The sequence below is a fragment of the Ammospiza nelsoni genome, chromosome 2 (genome assembly GCF_027579445.1).
Source record: "Ammospiza nelsoni isolate bAmmNel1 chromosome 2, bAmmNel1.pri, whole genome shotgun sequence".
In the NCBI taxonomy this organism is placed as follows: Eukaryota; Metazoa; Chordata; class Aves; order Passeriformes; family Passerellidae; genus Ammospiza; species Ammospiza nelsoni.
The window spans coordinates 98,195,810-98,215,871 of NC_080634.1; the positions used below are offsets into that span (position 1 = coordinate 98,195,810).

At 36.8% G+C, this 20,062-nt stretch overlaps 1 protein-coding gene across 1 annotated transcript in view; it reads right to left on the minus strand.

Moving 5' to 3' along the window:
- PUDP (pseudouridine 5'-phosphatase) overlaps nt 1–20,062 on the minus strand; it is a 63,177-nt gene that overhangs the window by 37,663 nt on the left and 5,452 nt on the right. The window contains exon 2 of the mRNA XM_059493576.1: nt 1,664–1,882. Within this exon, the coding sequence (XP_059349559.1) occupies nt 1,664–1,882 (219 nt within the window). The remainder of the gene's footprint in view (nt 1–1,663; nt 1,883–20,062) is intronic.

Consider the following 20,062-nt stretch of genomic DNA (forward strand, 5'->3'; position numbering starts at 1 on the left):
ATCATGTGTATTTTGTTAAACTGAAAAATAATCAGTTGAACAATTTTGGTAATGATGAAAATGTTTACTTGCTTCTCCTAGTACAAATTTGGCTTGTTTCATCCATAATAGTCCAGCTTCAGTGAGGACAAAATTCACTTCTTGAAGGCAGGAACAGTAGAAAACTTCATGTTTCCTTTGGTTAATCTGTTCCATCACCTTTCTAACTCTGTTCAAGCCAGGTCAGCCACATTATCTGACAGTCTTCAGCAGTCATGGAATATCTCCTCTGTGCTACCCAACATTTTACCTAGTTTGTTCATCTGGTATTTTCTAAACCCATACCAGGTTTTTTTTGTTTGGCTTGAAAAATATATATTTGAAAAAATCAGTCCCAGAAGCTTGAGATGAAAACCAAAAACAACCACATCAATCCAACTTTCTTGGTTTCTGGAAAGTTTAACTAGGCTTACAGTGTCAGGTGGATGTATAAGTGAGAGAGATGCAATTTGAAAAATCTTGCCTATAAAAGACATTAGAGAGATAACTAAGTGAGAACTAAGTTAGACACAAAATATACTGAAGCTTTTTAAGCTGCTGAAAAAAATTGCACTTTTTATTTTTGCTACTTGTTACTTACTCCTAACATATCACATATTTTTAACTTTCATCTTCTTAATGCATTATAAAACTAGGTATAAAACAGTTGCTCTAAAAATTAAAATATTAATGTGTTGTAGAAATTGTCAGAACAAATGAGTACACATTCAAAGAGAAAAAATAACTTAAAACTTGTTAAATAACTTAAAATAACTTAATAACTTGTTAAACATGTACAGTGACATGCAGTTCACTTCTAATACCTTGTTTATAGTCCTTCTGTTTTTGTTTTTTTTTACCATCATAAATTATTGATACTTGCTCCATAAAGTTTAACATTGTATATAAAATTAGCAGCAATCCTAGCTTTAGATACTGATAGTGTTGCATAGCTGATGATTTCTCTCTAAGCTTTTCAAATCAAAATGTAATTCAATACAGAAGAATGCATTCACATTACAGGTAAGATTGGTCCTCTTGCTTATCTTGAGTTACCTCCTTGAAGCTACTCACTTGAGCATCCTACATAATCACTGGTAAATGACATATCTTCAGAAGGTAAGGAAATTCCTGTTTTAGGATAACCTAAAAAACCTGCCTTCTCCACTGACACATCCAAACACAGTATTTGAATTATAATTTTTGGGTTAGGTGAGAATAATTCCAACATAAAGAACCCATGGGCACACATACTTTTATATGTGCAGGCAAATGCATCTGTGCTAAACAAAGACTGTGCTCATAGACATGTAAAACACAGCTGCCAAAAAAAGTTACAAAAAATGTCTAGTTTACTAAACAGAATTCATGCACATGTATCTAGTCTTTACTGTTCTTTTAAAACATGAAAAAAAGCTTTTCTCCAAGTAAGCAGGGCAAAAAAAAATCTGTCAACTTTAATAGGTAAAATATTCTTTTTTAAACAGGTAAGTAAACGGTAAATTTAGTAAATTTTCTAAAACAAGAGCAATGAAACATTATTTGTAAGAATGACTGCTTTTTAGAAGGCAGATTATAGACTTCTACCTTGATTAGCATTTAAATAATTCCATAACGAGCTTATAAATGCTGCAAAGAAACATACCTGGCATCAACCCAGAAGTATGGAATATCTTCTCCAGCATCGATTGACTTTCCTTGAATAACTCTTCTTTGGTTATTGGAAGATCTAGATGTTCTCGAATAATCCCTGCTGCTTCTGGGGCTTGTCTACCTAGAACCAAGGATTTCACATCCCAGGTGTAGCTCTTTCCATAACGCCTACAGATCTCATCATACACTTTTGTATAGAGAATCTCAGTATCTGAAATAAAAAGAAAAAAAGAAATTTAAACCTATGTACAAACAAGTGGGCAGCTGGTCTTGCTAAGAGACCACATAAAAGGTCAGAGCATGAACTGCCAGGAGCCAGAGGGCATGGAGCAGAGTGGATAAAATGCCTCTTTATTTGCAGGAGGGAACCAAGGCTTCTCCCATCACCTCAAAGCTATCCAGGTTTTTCAAGCAGTAGTTTCTGCATTAAGAAAATGTATCTTAGGGTGTCAACAAATAACTATCTGGATCTTGTCTTTCATCATCTTTCTTCACTATCCAAGTTGGCAAGCAGTGTCTTAATTTAAATACTCTATGTATGCTTTTCATGAGAAAGAAAAGAAAAGAAGGAAGGAAATCTGGTACTGTGGGGGGATGCCATTATATATGCCATGTAAATTGAAAAAAGAAAAAAGATTTAATTATTTAGGAGTGTCTATGAGAGGAAGCTTCTAAGTGCCTTCAAAGACATTATGGTCATTATAACAGAGCTGCTGGCACCACTGTATTTACAAGAGATTACTCAAGCAAAACATACTCACTTGTATTTCCAGTGGGTTTCAGACAGATCAAACTTCAGATTGAATTTTGGCAGTGATACTATCAGCTTATATCTCAAAGGTGGTTTTAGGTTTAAAGCTATTTTTTTTAAATACAAACAAACAATTAATCTTTTCCTTCCCTCCTCCCCCTACAAATTTTTGAAAAAGGTCTTTAACATTGAATTTAACACTAATATGGGGATTACATGTCCTTCCAGCTCTTGTCTTCATTTCAGCAAAGATCTCAAACACTGCCTTCTGTATCTCTAAAGATATGTCTATTATCACCACTATAGAAATAAAAGGCAAAAGCAAGGAAAGAAAGAAGTTGCTCTTACGAGATTTATTTAGAGAAACTAGGGACTTATCAACATATCCTTTGTCATGTAAAATATTTTTAATGGAGATAATAAAATAGTGAAACTATTAATGTGGATATTGTGTCACTTTCTGAGTACATAGGAATTATGCAGGAGTGATTAAATGTTAAGCTTTAACAAAGATACTATGAAGAACACAGGCTGAAGAAAGAAGCACAGAGCCCACGACTACAACAGATGCCAAGACCTTCCCTGCAGTCTGACAAACACTCCCTACTTCACCACAGTAATGTCGGCCTGAGATCAGCAGACGAGTCTCATCTGAAAGCAAATAAGAAACACAGGGGCCATTTCACCATCATGTGAACCCACAGGATGCAGAATAGATTCTCTGCCACCTGTCAGAGTGCTCTAGTCCATGTCTCCTCGCAGCAACTACAGGGGATGTTGGGCCAAAAGACCAGATGAAGACCCAACATACTTGTCTGGAATGTTTAACAGAGCACCAAGGGGTTCACAAAAACCTCTGTCCTTAAAAATAGAGGCAAAAAACCCTGTACTACTCTTTGTAAATGCTCCTCAAACACCTACACATAAAGGAAAAAAAATACAAGGAATCCTGGAGATCCCTAAAACACACAGGAAAGGTACCACAACATAAACACAGGCAAATGGGCTCTGAAAAGTGCTAAGCTGGCTGACACAAGAAAGGAGAGAAGAAAAGAGAACAATAACAAAAATTTCTCAGTTTTGCTTGAAAATGCCAGCTGGTACTCTCTGCAAGCTAGAAATGTAAATTAAGAATACAATTTTTTAAATTCACAGCTCTCATGTTCCTTTTTTTTTTTTTAATAAACTAGTTTTTTCTCCTGTATCTCAGACTCACCAGGTGAAGGGCATAAAATTCTTAACCTAAGTTTAAATTTGAAAGTGAAAATCAATCCTCATCCTATTAAATAGTACAAACTAAGCAGAATTAAAACAAAGCAAGTATACAAAAAATACTAGAATATGAAAATTTTCCGATGGGTCTCTACAATAATTACATGTTAATCTATATGAACTGAAAGGTTCAACTTTATTGCTTAATATACTACTTTAATAGTGTCCTGCATTTTCAATATTACACAGCTGACTTGTGAATGAAATTTTATTTATTTTCCTTAAAAAAATCAACATTATTTTAATTTTCATGAGTAGATGACAAAAGCATGGATGTTGGCATTTTACTTGCTGAAATAGGCATGTTTCACTACAGCACACAAATCAAACCTGAAATCTGAGGAAAAATATTATGTACACATGCAGTGTACATAATCCAGCTGGAATCTGAGAAGATCACTGCTGATAAAGCTTCATTTCTATATGCATGTATAACATAAAAGGACACGTTTCTTTTGATTGAAGACAAAGGAAGATCTATATGTTTCCCTAGTAATTAACGAGCATTACACAAATACTAAATAATGATATAACTTCAAGATTTCTTATTCCTATTGGAAAGGAGCAATTTCAAGAAAAAAAAAGGCAGGCTAGCCTTTTCACCATTGTAACAAGAAAGAAACCACATACAGTTCAAAGGATTGAGCAGAGTTTAAATATATCATATGATAAATTTAAATATATCATATGATATATATCATATCATCGAATTTCATACTGCTATAAATCTACTATACAAAACAAATTATATCTAGCTCCCACACATGAATAAAATCCATTGGTGAAATGACACAAGCAAGAAGAATTAGAAGCTCAACTCAAGTGCCTAATTGCAAGCACCTACTGGTAATTACTCTGGTATGTCCAGGACATCCACACACATCTAATGTTCAAAAGGTAATTTGAGCACAACTCACACTTAATGGCATAAGCAGTCACATGATGCCCTACAGAATCCCAAGTGTTTCACACTCACATATTTCAGCAAGTGAATCCAGCCCCAGCTTCTAGCCTCCATCAGGAATAAACTGAGAACACAACTGGGCATATGTAGCAGTGGCCTGTTCTAATAGTGGAAAGGAGAAGCAAGAATTCTTAGCTCCTGCAGTTTTGATTAAATGCGTAAGTTTTCAAAATACTCTTTTTATCTTTAGCTATCATCTCTTGAAATATCTTTTATGTGGACATTATCAGCACAATGTACTGTCCATCTGCTTGCTACATTTCACTGGGAGTGAGTAATATTCATTCCCTAGTCACATATCTTCTAGTCATTTTTATAGTGACCCTTCTTCAATATAAAAGCACAGTCAGCTCCACTGGTGTTGTTTAGAGTGTGTAAAAGCCAGCCACAATAAATACAAATAAAGTGACCAAAATGACAGAGGCACTGGATTACTCAATTTGTAATCTGGCACAAAAATATGCTGACATGTACTCAGGAAGTCCCGCAAGTCACTTGGAAACACACCACAGTGGAGTGCATGATCTGCTCGAATCACTGCAGGGTCTCAATTAGATGTGCAGATCTACCTAGGCTGGGGGTACAGCAAACATCAAAACAGTATGTAAGCCTTATGTGTATCACTTAGACATAAAGACAGTTTAAGACAGAAAATTGTAACTTCATGAATACAGAACTTAATTTTTTTAGAAGGTTATATATCTTCTAATTGAATGTTATGTTATTGTTCTTCTAAAATAATCTCTAGTTTAGCAAGTAGATGAGATTAGTAGGCATGAAACCTCCTTTAAGCCATAGCTCATTTTAATCACTAGTTATGAGTTCTTTGTTTGAATAACCCATCTTTCTAAATAAACCATCTATAGCAGACAACTGTCTTGCAATTTGTGTCAAAGGGTCAGTTTTGCACTTCCCCCTCAATATTTTTCCATTCACACTTTCATTACTATGAAAGCTAGTTTAAAAATGCATGACTATGGTCACCCATGATGGCTAAAAGGAAAAAAAAACCCAGCAATTTCACAACTGACATCAAAATCACTTACAGCAGCCTAGCAAAAGTAGGGATGAGGAAAGCAGGCAACAGAAATTACTTTTTGCATAATAGCCTAACTGATAGAGCACTAGCTCAGAAAACAAAACTCAGTCCTTCAATCCATCCTAAGGGCCTAAGGCTGTTTTTCTAACATACCCTGACATTTTTTATGCTATTATGTTATGTGCATATATACACTTGTATACAGATAAACCATTTATATGCTTGTACATATATACACACCCACACACACACATATATATAAAAGCTAAAAGCATACAGGCCTTTATTTCATATATTTACTTCTATATGATGTATGTATAGAACTGTGTTTTACAGGCAAAAGTGTCCTTTAAAGAATGGAACTCAGGATGAGTACTAGCCAATGAATACAAATCAACGTGGAGCCTCTTGACTAAAGGGCTCGTTAAAGGAATGTGGTTCAAAATGCTTAGCTTTGAAAGTACACAAGGAAAAGGAATGTTCCATTCTTTACTGAAGTATTTCCCCATTCCTCCCATGAACTTGTTTAGGAATAAAAATGAAATCTAAATTTATCATCTTAGACATACCCACTTCACTGCCACAGCAGGAAATAAGCTCTGGTTTCACACATGCTCAAATGAAACATTTGGGCCATGCCTAAATGTCAAGGCTGATGTACCCAACCAGGCAAAGTGAACCCAAAGGCAGTCTGGACCACCAAACCAAGGGAAATGCTGCTGACATATTCATGTCTTGTACCTTTCCTCTCTCATAACCAGTACCATTTAAATTCATCTTACTTCTCCCTGGAAGTTAAAGGAAGGTGAAGTATCTATTAAAATAAACATCAAGCACCAAATAATGGCTACTTCAAAATCATAAGCTACTTACAAAGAACAAGTTATTTAGTAAACCATTTTACATGATTGATAAACCATAACTTATAAAGATACAGGAAAAAAAAGTAAATGCTGAAAATTAAAATTACTGCTTCCAATTTAACTGAGTAATGATTTGTAAACCATTACATTTTTGATTAGCACTTAGAAAAACTCACTGAAAATATCCATTATTCATTTTAGTAAGGAGCAGGTATAAGACTATTCTGGAGCTTTAATTTTTGCAAACCTACTTCTTATTTTCTCTTGTACCTGAATGTTAATACAAGTACACTCCAAGGTAGACAAAGATGTTGCATTGTGATTACTTTATTAGGTCCAGAGAAACATGTTGCTACTGGCTAATTCAGTGCTGTCAGTCTGTTTGTCCTTCTCTGAGAGATCCTACCATGAATTCAAGTTACTGCTAACAGGTTTAAAAAGGAAGTAAATTTGATTCTCAAACAACAGCAGCTGTATGAAACTGTTCCCAAATGAGTATTTCCCCCTGTGGGCTTATATTAGCAGAATTTTTCAATGGCAGCGACAGAGGAAGCCAATTTCTCATTTTATATGCAGAGAAACATGGTACTTCTATGGGGAGAGGAAGAAACTTCTGAACAAATTCAGAAGGCTTTTAGTTTTCATTAATACAGCAGACATATCTTAATGCTGTCTTGTATTCATATATACACCTTATCCTTCTTTTTTAATGCCACAGTGAAGTGAAAGAAATAGTTCACAAATAAAGCATGCAAACTTTTTCGATGGGGAGCTGTAAACAATACTCTGGCACCAATGCAAAACAACACATGAAAACGTAAAGAAATCTGTATTTCAATTCCAGAGCACGAGGGATTCAAACTTTGAAATACGAGGGCAATATACATGACTTAATACAAAACATTCTAAAAATGTACTTATTAAGCATCATATATGTGACAGCATCTCATTAGTTTAAAAATAGAAAAGTTATTGATTCACAGAAACTGCCTGATATGCTTTCTTAGGCTCTTAACCATTAAAGACAGAACTATGCAAACATCAGTTGATATGATGCCTGCAAAGCCCTGTCTGTTGGGTGGAAATCTACACTTTACAGAGACACAGCTTCTTAAAATGTGTATGGGGAGACTCAAGTCAGGCAACAGTTTTACTATCATTACTATATGAGCTACTATACCATGGAAATTTATACAAGCCATGTTCTCAACCAGAGGAGCAATTACCAGCTCTAACACCCTATCAGCTTACAGCATATTCCCAAGGAAGTTAGCCTTTCACCAAGGGGCTACCTCCTCTTCTTGAGATGTTGCTGAAAACACAGAGCAGCAGTCCACTGGCCCAAAGAATGCAAAACAAGGTTTAAAAAGTTGTTTTGAAATTAGATGCTCCAAGGAACTTGTATAAAACCACTCCCCCACAAGGTAGATGAAACCAGAAGGGTCACTGTGTTATCAAAGTCAGCAGAATAATAGCTAATTGTATCTTCTTAATTAAGAATCTAGTGGGTTGGCCTGGTTGGGCCAGGTACTCAGCCAGGTCCCAAGCTACTCTGTCATTCTCCTCCTCCTCAGTTGGACAATGGAATGAAAATATAACAAAAGATTCACGGGTTGAGATGAGGGTAGGGAGTGATGACCCACCAGTTACCATCACAGGCAAAACACACACAATTTGGAGAAATTATATCTGAAAAGGGGAATAAGAAATAACACCAAATTTTAAAAAACCTTCCTTTACACCCATCCCATCCTCCTGGGCTTAGCTTTAGTCCTAAATTCTCTACCTCCTCTCCTGCAGCAGCACAGGTGAAAGAAGAAGAGCTGTGGTCAGTTCATCACACATCTCTGCTGCTCCTTCCTTGTTGTAGTGCGTTCGGTTATTTTGTTTAATTGCTCCCCCATTCGAGGTATTGCTCCCCCTATTTTGTGTAAAATGGTTCTGCCCTCCCCAGTTTTCCCACCACGCCCTGCCAGTTATGTTGTTCCCTTAGCAACCCTTGCTACATGTATTGTCAATCTTTTAGGTTATATAATTCCTCCTCCCCCTTTTTCCCTTATATGTATACTTTTTCTCCTCCCTGGGTCCAGTCAATCACCCCCCCACTCCACCTAGTGTTCCAGAAGCTTCTCCTCTTTGGGGGTTATGGTTGGCTGTGGTCCCGGGGCCCCTCCCATACCTCGTATCTATTGGGTTCTCTACTATGTCATTTATGTTAAGTTCATCCCCTCTCCTCCCTCTATTGGTCTTTTGTAAACCCCTCCCTTATCTGCCCCTTCCCTTGAAAACCCTACTCCCGACTCCATTTCGGGGTCACTGCATGGTTGGCATCGTTTGGCCTCCAGCGAGTGTCCAGCTCCTTCCTTCTCGTCGTTTAGCAGAGATCCAGTCCGCAGCCAGCACAGCCCGAGGCCTTACGACGCCGAGGGGTGCTGGCAGACCATGCAGCTGGGTGTCGGCCTTAACCTCAGCTAGCCGACTCTGACCTTGAAAGCCAGATACACCTCGCTGCACTTCCTCTGCAGGAGTAGAACCCCTCCAGCACCTGGAGCACGTCCTCCTCCTCCTTCTTCACCAACCTCGATGCCTGCAGGCCTGTTTCTCTCAGATATTCTAGCTCTTCTGCCCTGGCTGCTGTTTTTCAGCAGGTGTTCCTCACCTTATTAAATCGGTTATCCCAGAAGTGCTTTCACTGTCACTAATGAGCTCAGCCTTGGCCAGAGGTAGGTCTTTCTTGGATCTGGGTGGCATTGGCTGTGTTGGACATTAGGGAAGCTTCTGGCATCTTCTCACAGAAGCCACCCCTGTAGCCCGCCCTTCCACACAACTCCTCTGCTACCAAAACCTTGCACACAAAGCCAAATACAAATACATACTTTCTCTGGGAAACATAACCTTCCTTAAACAGATACCCCAGAGCTGTTCTGTTTAACTCACAACCTAAAAGAGCAGAAATGGAAAAAAAAAAAGTTGTGAAAGGGAAAAGGGTCAGGAAACCTTATTCCTTCCTCAAAAAGAAACACAACATGAGGCCATAGGGAAAATTCTCTTCAGCATGTCACAGGTCTCTCCTAATACTAATTCCCTTACTCTCAAAACACTTTCATCTTTCTAAGAATATATGCATATATTCTCAAAAAGATTATATATACATACATAGATATGTATATAAAGACTTGATCAAGCTGCAAATTCAAGATGTTTGACTTTCAGTGCTACATGTTTCTAAATTACTTTCTGTAATACTGCCAAAATGTCTGTTTCCTCAATACTGGAAACATTTTAAAAAACAGAGTAGCTTCAATAGGAAAAAAAAAAAAAACACATAATATTTCTAATGTGGCCTTGGACAATGTTCTAAATTTAATGGTGGCAATGTGTCAAACATTACTACCACAGAGAAAGTGTAGAGAACTACAGATTAATAAAGACAATCTCTTCTATCCACTCAAGAGTGCCTAAAATTTTTGAGGTAAATCTGTTGATGGAGTGATTTCTCTGCAGTGATAACACCAAGAGCAGAAAACCAAACATCATCAAATGGCTTGGTTTTCCAAAAGCAAGGACATTTCATCATGGCTGACTATTGTAGCAAGCTGAATTGCTGCTAGCATAGTCCAGGGTAAAGAAGCAAAAAGGACTTTTGCATAATATCCACAGATGTTTATTCAGCCACAGGTGAGATGTTCAAGCCCCAGACAGCACACAAGGGGGATCCAGCTTTCTCAAGTACAAAGACAAAGGCCAATCAGGGAATGGAGGGGAGTTGCTTGGGGACATAGGAACAGGAGAAGGGCCAATGGGGTCTAACAGCTTTTTGAGCAAAGCTTCCTGTGTCTCCCTAGACCAGGAAATGCACCCCCAGGGTCTCCACAGACTATCTACATACAAGAGCAAAGTGACAGAAATACTGCAGAAGACCTGGTCACAATAATTCTTTAGTAGTTGTATACCAGGCACTTCTTATACTAACTATAGAAACTAAACTAACTAAAATACACAAAAAAAGAATCAGACCTTTGAGATTCATGAGGCAAGTATGATACAACAAACTGAAAATTATGTTTTATGAGCTGCAATGACTGTTTGTTGGAAAACTGTAGAAGAAAATTCAAACCCATTATATAGATACCAATAAAAGGAACTTCCAACACAACTGGGAACTTCCACAGAGGGGAGCCATAGGCTTCTCTGAAGATGTGTGACGAGAGCCCTCACCTCCCATGAGGGACTGAGGATTAGAACAGAAGGCCAGTCTCACAGAGTACTCAAAGGCCTCACACAACAGCAACAGTTGTCCTGCCTCCAGACTTGGCAGTAAACCAGAGGCAAGTTCTGAGTCTTAGATCAAATACAGCCTGTAGCCCAGAGAAAGACTACCCAAAGTTACAACTGTCACAAATCATGGTTTTTTTGTTTCCCAACCCCATTGGTAAAAGTACAGAAATACTGGAATTTGCTTTAGAATATAATCAGCTTGCTTAAGATTGTCAGGATGAAACTTGGCCATAGAAACTTTTAACTAAGCTCTATTGAACCCAGTGAGAGATAGGTCCATAAACCATAGAATGGATTGGATTGAAAAGGACCCTTCAAAGACAACCTATTCCAATCCCCCAGACAGAGGCAGGGACAGGTTGCTTACAGCCCCACCCAACATACAACACTTTTGTGCTTCTGAGCTAAAATACCATTTGTACTCCAGAACTTGAACCACAGGCTGGCAGACGCTGTGCACTGAGAACACCTCATATGGCAAAAAGAATGTCTATTCACAGGAAATTAGGCCAGTCACTCAAGTGCAGTCATACTCATCAGTACTAGGTCTTTGCAACAATATTCCCCAACAAACTGCCACTTACAGAGTTTAGTACACAATAAGAGATTTTTAACAGCATTCATTTTCTTCATGAGTAATTACACACCAAATCTCTATCTTGATCTTGAAGAGCTGCATAGTTTTCCTCCCCGTATGTATCTGAAATTTTGCTAAAAAGCTTTAGCCTCTCTGTTTACGTGTTTTAGACTACATAGTAATACTAGCATAGAACCTACACTAGTTATTTATTAATAATTATTCTAACTACAGTTCTGTAGATAGAACTACAACTAATTTAGTTATTATATGACTAAAAATAGACTGAGTTAACTTTCATTAACTGGAAAATCTTACCATAATATTTTAAGTTAGCCTTCTGTCATGAAAATTATTGCCCAAAATTTCTATCTCCGATCATATAAAATCTCTACTTAATATGGCAGATGCAGATTGATTAGGAAGCCTGAAAAACAATAGCAAATAGCATCAACTACAGTTCAAGTAAGACATGGAAGAAACACTTCAAAATTAAATATCTGATGCAAAATACCTGTGAAAGGATTTCAAATCACCTCAGTTTGAAACCACCCTAGGGACATTCATCTGCAAAAACCTTCATCAACTTCTATGCTGCTGTAAGGATTTAAAAATTACAGTTGCCTGCCTAAAACACTGTTACCACTGAAGGACTTTGCCCATTGTGGCAAACTGTAAAGAAGAAAACGCTCATCTGCAACCACTGAAGGTGTCTCCCTGAAATATACCTGCATTGATTCCTGGAACTTGGACTGTAAATTAAGCCACCTGACAGGAACTTGAGAAAAGATAAAGGTGGTACTGTCGTCTAAATGTTATCTCAAACTAGAGAGAGGTAAAAAAAGCTGGTGGACAAGAATATATCACTGATTATGGACAAGAAAAACCAACTGAGCAACACTGCTAAAATCAGCTCAGACTAAATCCGGCAGGGGGAGATCAGAACCCACTGACTCAAAAAACCCCCTGACATAAAACTCAGAAAGACTGGGCACGGGATTAATTAGCATTAGAAGTGAGGGAGTTATTTAACCAATAGAGTAAGAGAATTATGTAGCCAATGGACACCAATTCCTTTGTTTGCTAAAATGTATAAATAGTGAAAATTTTTCAACAACTTCGGGACCTTCCCCACCAAGAAGCCCAGGGTGAAGAAGGACCAATGGGATGCTGCTGGATCCATGGGTGGTGACTATATTCTGCTTGATCTGTCTGTCGGTCTGTCTGCCGGTCTCTCTGTCTCTCCCTCCTCTTTTTTTTTAATTTTTCTACCTTACATTTTACTGTTAAACAAAATCCATACTATTGATTTGGGTGTATGATCCTGCTTGTACCTTAATTTGGATAGAGGCATCTCTCAATAATGAGATCTTAACAACTGCACACAATTACTTTATTGTAGTAGAAGTGACACACACAACATTTAAAAGTTTGGCACACGTCAGGTACCTAAAAGCTGAAGCACTGGATCCAGCGCTCACTTTCAAGTAAAATATTTCAGCTTTTAAAGCTTTTCTGAGAGTGTCCCTTTCTTTTGGCAAAGAGGAGATGATCAAGCAATCTTAACTCCCATGCTTGAGTCAAACTGACATTGTATTATTTTAGCACATAATGAAAACTTTAAAGAAGTATAAGGTCTTTGAACATCAAAATGCATTTAACCTAAATACTACCATCTCTTGTTTAAAATGGGAAAAATAATAAAACAGTATCAGAGATGTTTTATAAGAAGACATAAAACTTATATACAGTACAATCCTGAAAGAACACTGTAATTACAAAAAGGTTCAGAGAGAGAATCTCACTAACATGTCAGTGAACCCAATTCACATGAGGACTACAGGAGAAATGGAAACCTGGAAGGAGACTCTCTGACAGTAGCTATTAGGGTTATATTTTTAGGTATCTCAAAGAGGAGAGGCTGAATCTTCTTTTCCTTGAGGGTGGTTCTGGGCATAATGGAAATATTACCTTATGACTCTCTTTTGAGTGTGACAGCTTAGAGTTAAAAGAAACACTGCTGTGTATCCTACTAAATGAAAAAAAAATGTGTTCAGAGACTCAAAGAGTGCAAGAAATTTCAGTCCATCACTTCATTCTTCCATATGAGTAATGTGATAAAAATAAAGAGAGATACTGAGAATTGAACTAGAAATCATTCCACTTTCCCTCAGTCTTTCTTTCCTGCTGCCTCAGTTCTGCAAGCGGAGGTCAAAGTTTACATCTTGAGACACAAACAGCTTCACTCTCCAGTGGCTGAAATTTAATAAGCCTGACACAGGAGTTACTACACTGGGGTGTTCTTAGTTTTACTGTAACATTGCTTGCAAAAGACAGGCTGGGAATTTATATGCTCAATAAGCAGATAGAAGAGATTTGTTTACTTTACTTACAAAAATAGCCTAAGCTTCCTTCACTCTATCTAAAAAACAAAGAAGGAAAAAAATCCAGTATCCTTTCTCCCACAATCAGCAAAAGGAGAAGTGTCTGATTTACTTGCTGAATACATTCAACTGAGCCACTGAACTGAATGACTTTTAGATTAAAAGTCCTATACTTTTTGACCCATTATGTTTTTAAACTGTTAGAATACATCCTAGCATATAGTTAGAACTGCGTAACCAGTTAAACAGGGTAACTTACATGTTTCCTAAATGTAAGGAGAGAACAACTATGAGGTGTACAAGTTCACAGCTGGTCACCCAAAGAGCTTTCTTTTCTGCAAGAGCTGCACACACTCTAGGCCACATCTTTCTAACAACCTCTGGGAAGTAGTTTTCAAAGAGATTAAAAACTTTGCACAAAAATGCAAACCTGATAATCAAAAAGCAGGAATACCTTTTTTTCTTCTATTTTCTGAAAAGCAAATCTAACTATTAATAAGAGAATCCAATTGTATAGAACATTGCAATCAGAGAAAAGAGAACTACACTCTGCTGACTACAGCTACTGTCTACACTTTCTAATACAAAGGGTTGCTTTAGTCATTGACCTTGTCATAAGCAAAGAGATTGGAAATTTTGCCTTGTGTTAGGTTTACACAGACCATGGTGGTATTGCTACAGGGCTGTCAGGCTCTCATAATTTCTGTTATGAACTCGTATTCTATACAACTTAAAATTTTTTCCACTAACAAATAAAATTGAAATTACACACACACAAAAAAAAAGCTGTTTTCTTTAGGAGAGGGATTTCTTCTTCTCAGTACTCTCTATCCTAATTATTAATTACAGAAAACCTAGCATGTCTCTTGAGATTTTAACTCCCTACACTGGACTCACAGAGGAGCTTAAGTAGCTCTTGAACTGGAAATAGGAAGCATTTACACTGTCAGTACTAAAGCAATTAAATTGCATCATCATCATCATCATTATTCTGTGAAAAAATAATTTCTTTGGTAGTCTGCAATTGTTTCCAAGGCCCCACTATAGACAATTAAAGTGGGTAATACATTTTCCATAATTAGACTGCCATTAAGTACAGTTATACAATAGCTGTAATCATAGATAATTGTAAATTATTTTTTGAATATATGATTTACGCTTCTGGGCTTACATTATCAATGCCACTTTTTTATGGATTGAAGGAAGGGAGTAGCTACTGTTATATAAACAAAACTACAGCATATTGTAACCAATTCCTTTAGTTTTACCCATGGAAAATCCAGTACCTGTAAGATACTCCATATTATACATTTGATATCCTACATCACCTAGGTATTGGGCACTTTGCAACCAGTCATAATACAATCTTTCTGAATTATGTACTTATATGATGCTCTCCTCTAAGAAGAAGAATGGCATAAAGAACATGGGGTTCTGGAAAAGTTATTTATATGCACTATCAAATCAAAAGTTATTTATATGCACTATCAAATCAGCTACCAAGTCAAAATGACTCAGATAAAATGACAATTTCAAGATGGTAGTGAGAATAAGAAAATCAGATCAAATCTCAGGGTTTTTTTGTAACCTAACAACTTAGAATATCCATATACTCACTACCTACTCTTTAAAACAAGTTGCAAAATAAAGGGGAATAATTAATTTCTATTTTGGAAAACACAAAGCCATGATAAACAGTAAACTATGCAAAATGAACTCTGAATCAAACATTCCAAGAAATTAAATTTTGCAATACTCTGGAATTTGCAATCAACTGACACATACAACATTTGACATTTTAGAACACACAAAACCAGAACAGCAACACTACTTCTTGCTCTTTGCTCCTAGATACCTTCATACATGAAAAATGAAAACATTTAAATTAAAAATGGTAAAAAGGGTAAATATAATAAAAATATGATCTACAACAATAATAACAGTGAAAGTTATTAGGCAGCAGAATAGCAATTAGATAGACTACAATACCTTAGTGGCACAAATACTTTCATTTTCCTGAGACATGTTCCCCATGAAACACTGTTTTTAATTTTTAAAGACTAGAAATTTATTACATTGTGATAAGCTCTTTATGGCTCCATCTCCCCTGAGCCATAAAGCAAAGAACACTTTGTTAGTCCAGCAATAATAATATAATGCTATAGAGAAGACTCAGTCCTAGCATGAAAAGATCCACCATTTCGTATGGTGAAATTTTTTGTAATAATGATCTTGTAGCAGAATGCTGACTTTATCCACAGTTATGTCACTTTACAGGCATGCATGAGTATACTCTTGTGCCCTGGAGAGACAGGTCAAAGGAGGTTCCTATATATCAATTACAAAACAAGCAAAGAAAAATATCTTTACCATAGAACAATTTATTCAAATGAAATATGTCTCAGTATACTCATGCTCCACCTTAAACCATTAATTTCTTGTACTTCAAACCTTCTGATACACTATAATCCTATTTTTTTTCATTAAATACACATCATCTTTTACTTCATTCTTCCAGTACTAGTACATTTTTTTTCCTCCTGCTTAGAAATGTTCCCAAATGACCAGTACCAGTATCAAACTCATAAAACATTCCAATCCAAAAAATATAATCCCACTTATTACTGGTCAGTAATCAAATAAAGGTATATTCTATTAGTTTTAATAGATAGTCTGTTTAAGCTTACATTGCGCACAAATGGAGCAATTAAAACAGAAGATAATTTTGAAGACACAATGTTCCAAAAGATGCCCTGACATAAACAGGCTATTTTATGTACACAGTGACACTGTGATAAAAGAACCTGAATGAACTCATATTTATGCTCAGCTGACAATCCCTGCCCAGGGCTGAGCAGCCTGGCAGCAAAGCCAGCGAGTGCAGCACGTGCGAGCAGGGGCTGCTGCAAAGGGCGAGCACGAGCCCATCCTGTGGAGAGCAAAGGTGACACGGGGCCCTGTTACAGCAGGTCACAGAGCACACATTAATGAGCTGCAACAATGAGACACTCTAACACTGCCCATATTATATAATGACAAAGGTCATGAGCACATTCACGCAGATGTTAGACAGAAAGACTGGACTGACAAATAGTAAGTAAGGTGGGCTTTCCTCTTAAATGCCTTGCATTACCCTGAGACAAACTGCATGTGAAACTTATCCAAAAGAACCACACACAGGCAGAGGCAATCCAAAAACAAGCAGCAGAGAAAAAAGCAATGTTTGGAGTGCTAACCCATAAGTGGTGCCCTGTAATGACTGAAGCATGGACTCAGATTGGGAGGGAATCTGAATCCTTTATTCAACAATTCAAGCTGGTTTTATACACATTTCCAAGGCACAGCATCTCCTTACATGAGAATTCTCACTACATGGCCTATCCCATGTTGCCACATCAGCAAATGTTCTAAATGTCCTTCTATAGAGTGACCATTGTGCTGTTCACCTGTCTGTCAGCTTCTGCCAGGCTCCTCTCTGTAGGGCTCTGGTGCATGGCACCTCCTCCCCCGAGGTCAGGTGGAGACAGCCTCTGTGTGCCACCCTGTGCTCCTCTGTGCCCCCCTGTGCTCCTCTGTGCCACCACAGCATTCCGCACGCACGTGCAACAGCCGGTAACTCAGTTCTATCCAATCTCTTCCCACAGTGCCCAAATGAAATCACTCAAGAGCCAGAAATAAACTTGCTTCACGAGACACAGTATATTAGAACTTATTTGATGACTTTTACAAAAATATGTCACATGTCATATGTCATATTTTCTTCCTCTTTCTCTAAAGAGAGAGAGGAAGTAAAGTAAGAATACATTTTAACAAGAAAACAGCTATTATATATAATAATAGCTTGGAAAAGTACATGAGAAAGAGCAATGTATGCTTAGATGGAAGTTTTTCCAAAATGCAGCATCATATATACTACCAAACTACTACTGAATATGGTATTCATTATAAGAAAAATAAAAATATTATTAAAAGCTGCACAAGAACAGAAAACATACACAAAGACAGCAAAAGTTTACACTGTCAACAGGTATTCAACCCTTCAAGAAACAAAATATTGCTTAAAAAAGAAAGTTCAAAAAGGTTTTCAGCCATCAAAAAAAAAAAAAAAAAGAGCCACAAAAGATGCATTCTTCACTAGTTATTGAAGCAAAGGAAGCAAAAAACAGTGATTAAAAAGAGAGGATGGTTTTCCCCTAAGTACTAAAAAAAATCTTGATGAAGGTTAACACTACCTCAACAAACCTTAAGTCAGAACAATGATTTTCCTATTATTATTATCAAAGGGGGCAAAAGGGGATAAGTCAAGGTCAGGAGAGAACCATTGTAAGCCACAAAAAAATTTTTGGTTATATAATTCTCAGTAGTCTTGTGAAAGAAATTAGTATCGATACAAAGATGTACATAAACACATAATAGGAGCAGCAACAATCATTAGCAATGTCTGCTTCATGCCAGAGATGTCCATAATGAATGCAATAAAGTTTGAGAGGAGGTATTTGGCTTAATTGCTTCTGTATTTTTAGTTAACATAGTTCCTGGTCTTAAAAAGAGCAATGGTCATAGTGTGAAAATTATAATCTCCATTAAGGTCTGTTGCCAATAAAAAAGAAAAAAAGTTAAAAATAAGAGCAACCACAATCATCTCTTCCTCCATTAGAAGTGTAAATGTCAGTATTCAAGAACGGGATTGTGTCTCAGAGATAATATACCAGCAGAATTCAGAGACCAGAAACTGCCCTGCCCAAATTAAGATGTTCTGAAAAATTCCACTCTCAAGAGCTCAATTAGGCAACTCACAACAAGGCTACATGAATGAATTACAGCTACTCAGAACAAGAGCTGCAGAACTGGGTCCAAGATGGTACAGAGTGTAACTATTCCCAGTATGTAGAATAATAGAACCAGGGTTGTTACTGCTGTTTTTCTTCTTAAGTGAGAAGAAAATTGGAATACAGCAGCTAGAAATTGTGTTATTATAATGGAAAATTCTATGCACCTTTTCTTTGTGTGAAATTCTATTCCATTTATGACACCTTATTATTTACATTCAAAGCAAAATAATTGGAACTTTATACACATGCCAGTTTACGTATACAACAAATCCTTATCATCTACAAACAGATTTGAAAATCTGCTTTTAGGCATAGGAAGAGACTAGTTTTTATAAATGGTCTTACTGCTGTATGCACCTCTAAAATCACTAAACAGAACTTCTACATTCCCAGCATTTTCAAAACATACCTCTCCACTTACTACAGGCTCTCTATGCAATTTCAAGTGTGTAACAGTCAGAAAACAAAAGCCACATGGGAAATTGGAAAACTCTATGGATTAACTGTTTGGCATGTGACTTCTCTGGTTTTTTTTTTTTTTCTTTTCTCTATAACCAAATGTTTTGGGTCTGGGGCAAATCATAAATAAGCACCAAAACTACACTGCATTTGTGTGTAATTCCTGTACAACATTAAAATCAAATCATGGATCCTTCAGCTTGGGAACATTCCTTGGTTAATTTCTCAAGAAAAAAAAAATCATTGTTAATGCTGCCCATGGCATTTTGAAATGTGGTAGCCACTACAGAAATCAAAACCAAAACTCACAAAAAAAACCCCTGTTGAATGCTGAAATTACTCTGATTCTGGATTATTCTAACCACAAACAAGAAGCAACCATGTGGATAGGCAATTCACAAATCAGTCAAGGGAATAACAGAAGTCAGACTCTGGGTTAGTATGTTTGTTATGTTCTTGCCAAAATTTTTCTTGCTGTTAAATTAAAATGTTAGCTTTCAAGCATATGACAAATCTTATTTACTGTATTTATGGTTAGTTAATTCTCAATGAGGAGCTATTTTACTTATGTCCAAGATTTGCTCATGAAGCATCTATAGGGTATTCTAATCCAATAATATCCTTAATCTCTTTAGTTTTGCAACAAATTTCAAATACTGAACACAGGGGCAAGAGAGTATTTTCCCTTCCCTCTTTGTTCCCAAAATCAGATGGAAAGAAGTGAGAATGACAAGAAAGTAAGTTTCCACTACACAGAAGCAGAAAATAGGCTTACAAAGATTGCCAGGTTATAGCCTAAGAAGATTAATTCCTGCACTTAAGGCATAACATAGACCAATCTAGAGAGGACTGATGTTTAATGGAATTGGTGTTATTTGCTTGGATGCAGAAGAAATAGGAAGCTGTTTTAAATATAAGACAGCATGCACATAAGCAAAGTCCAGCACGGAACTCTCATCAGTTTTCTTGTAA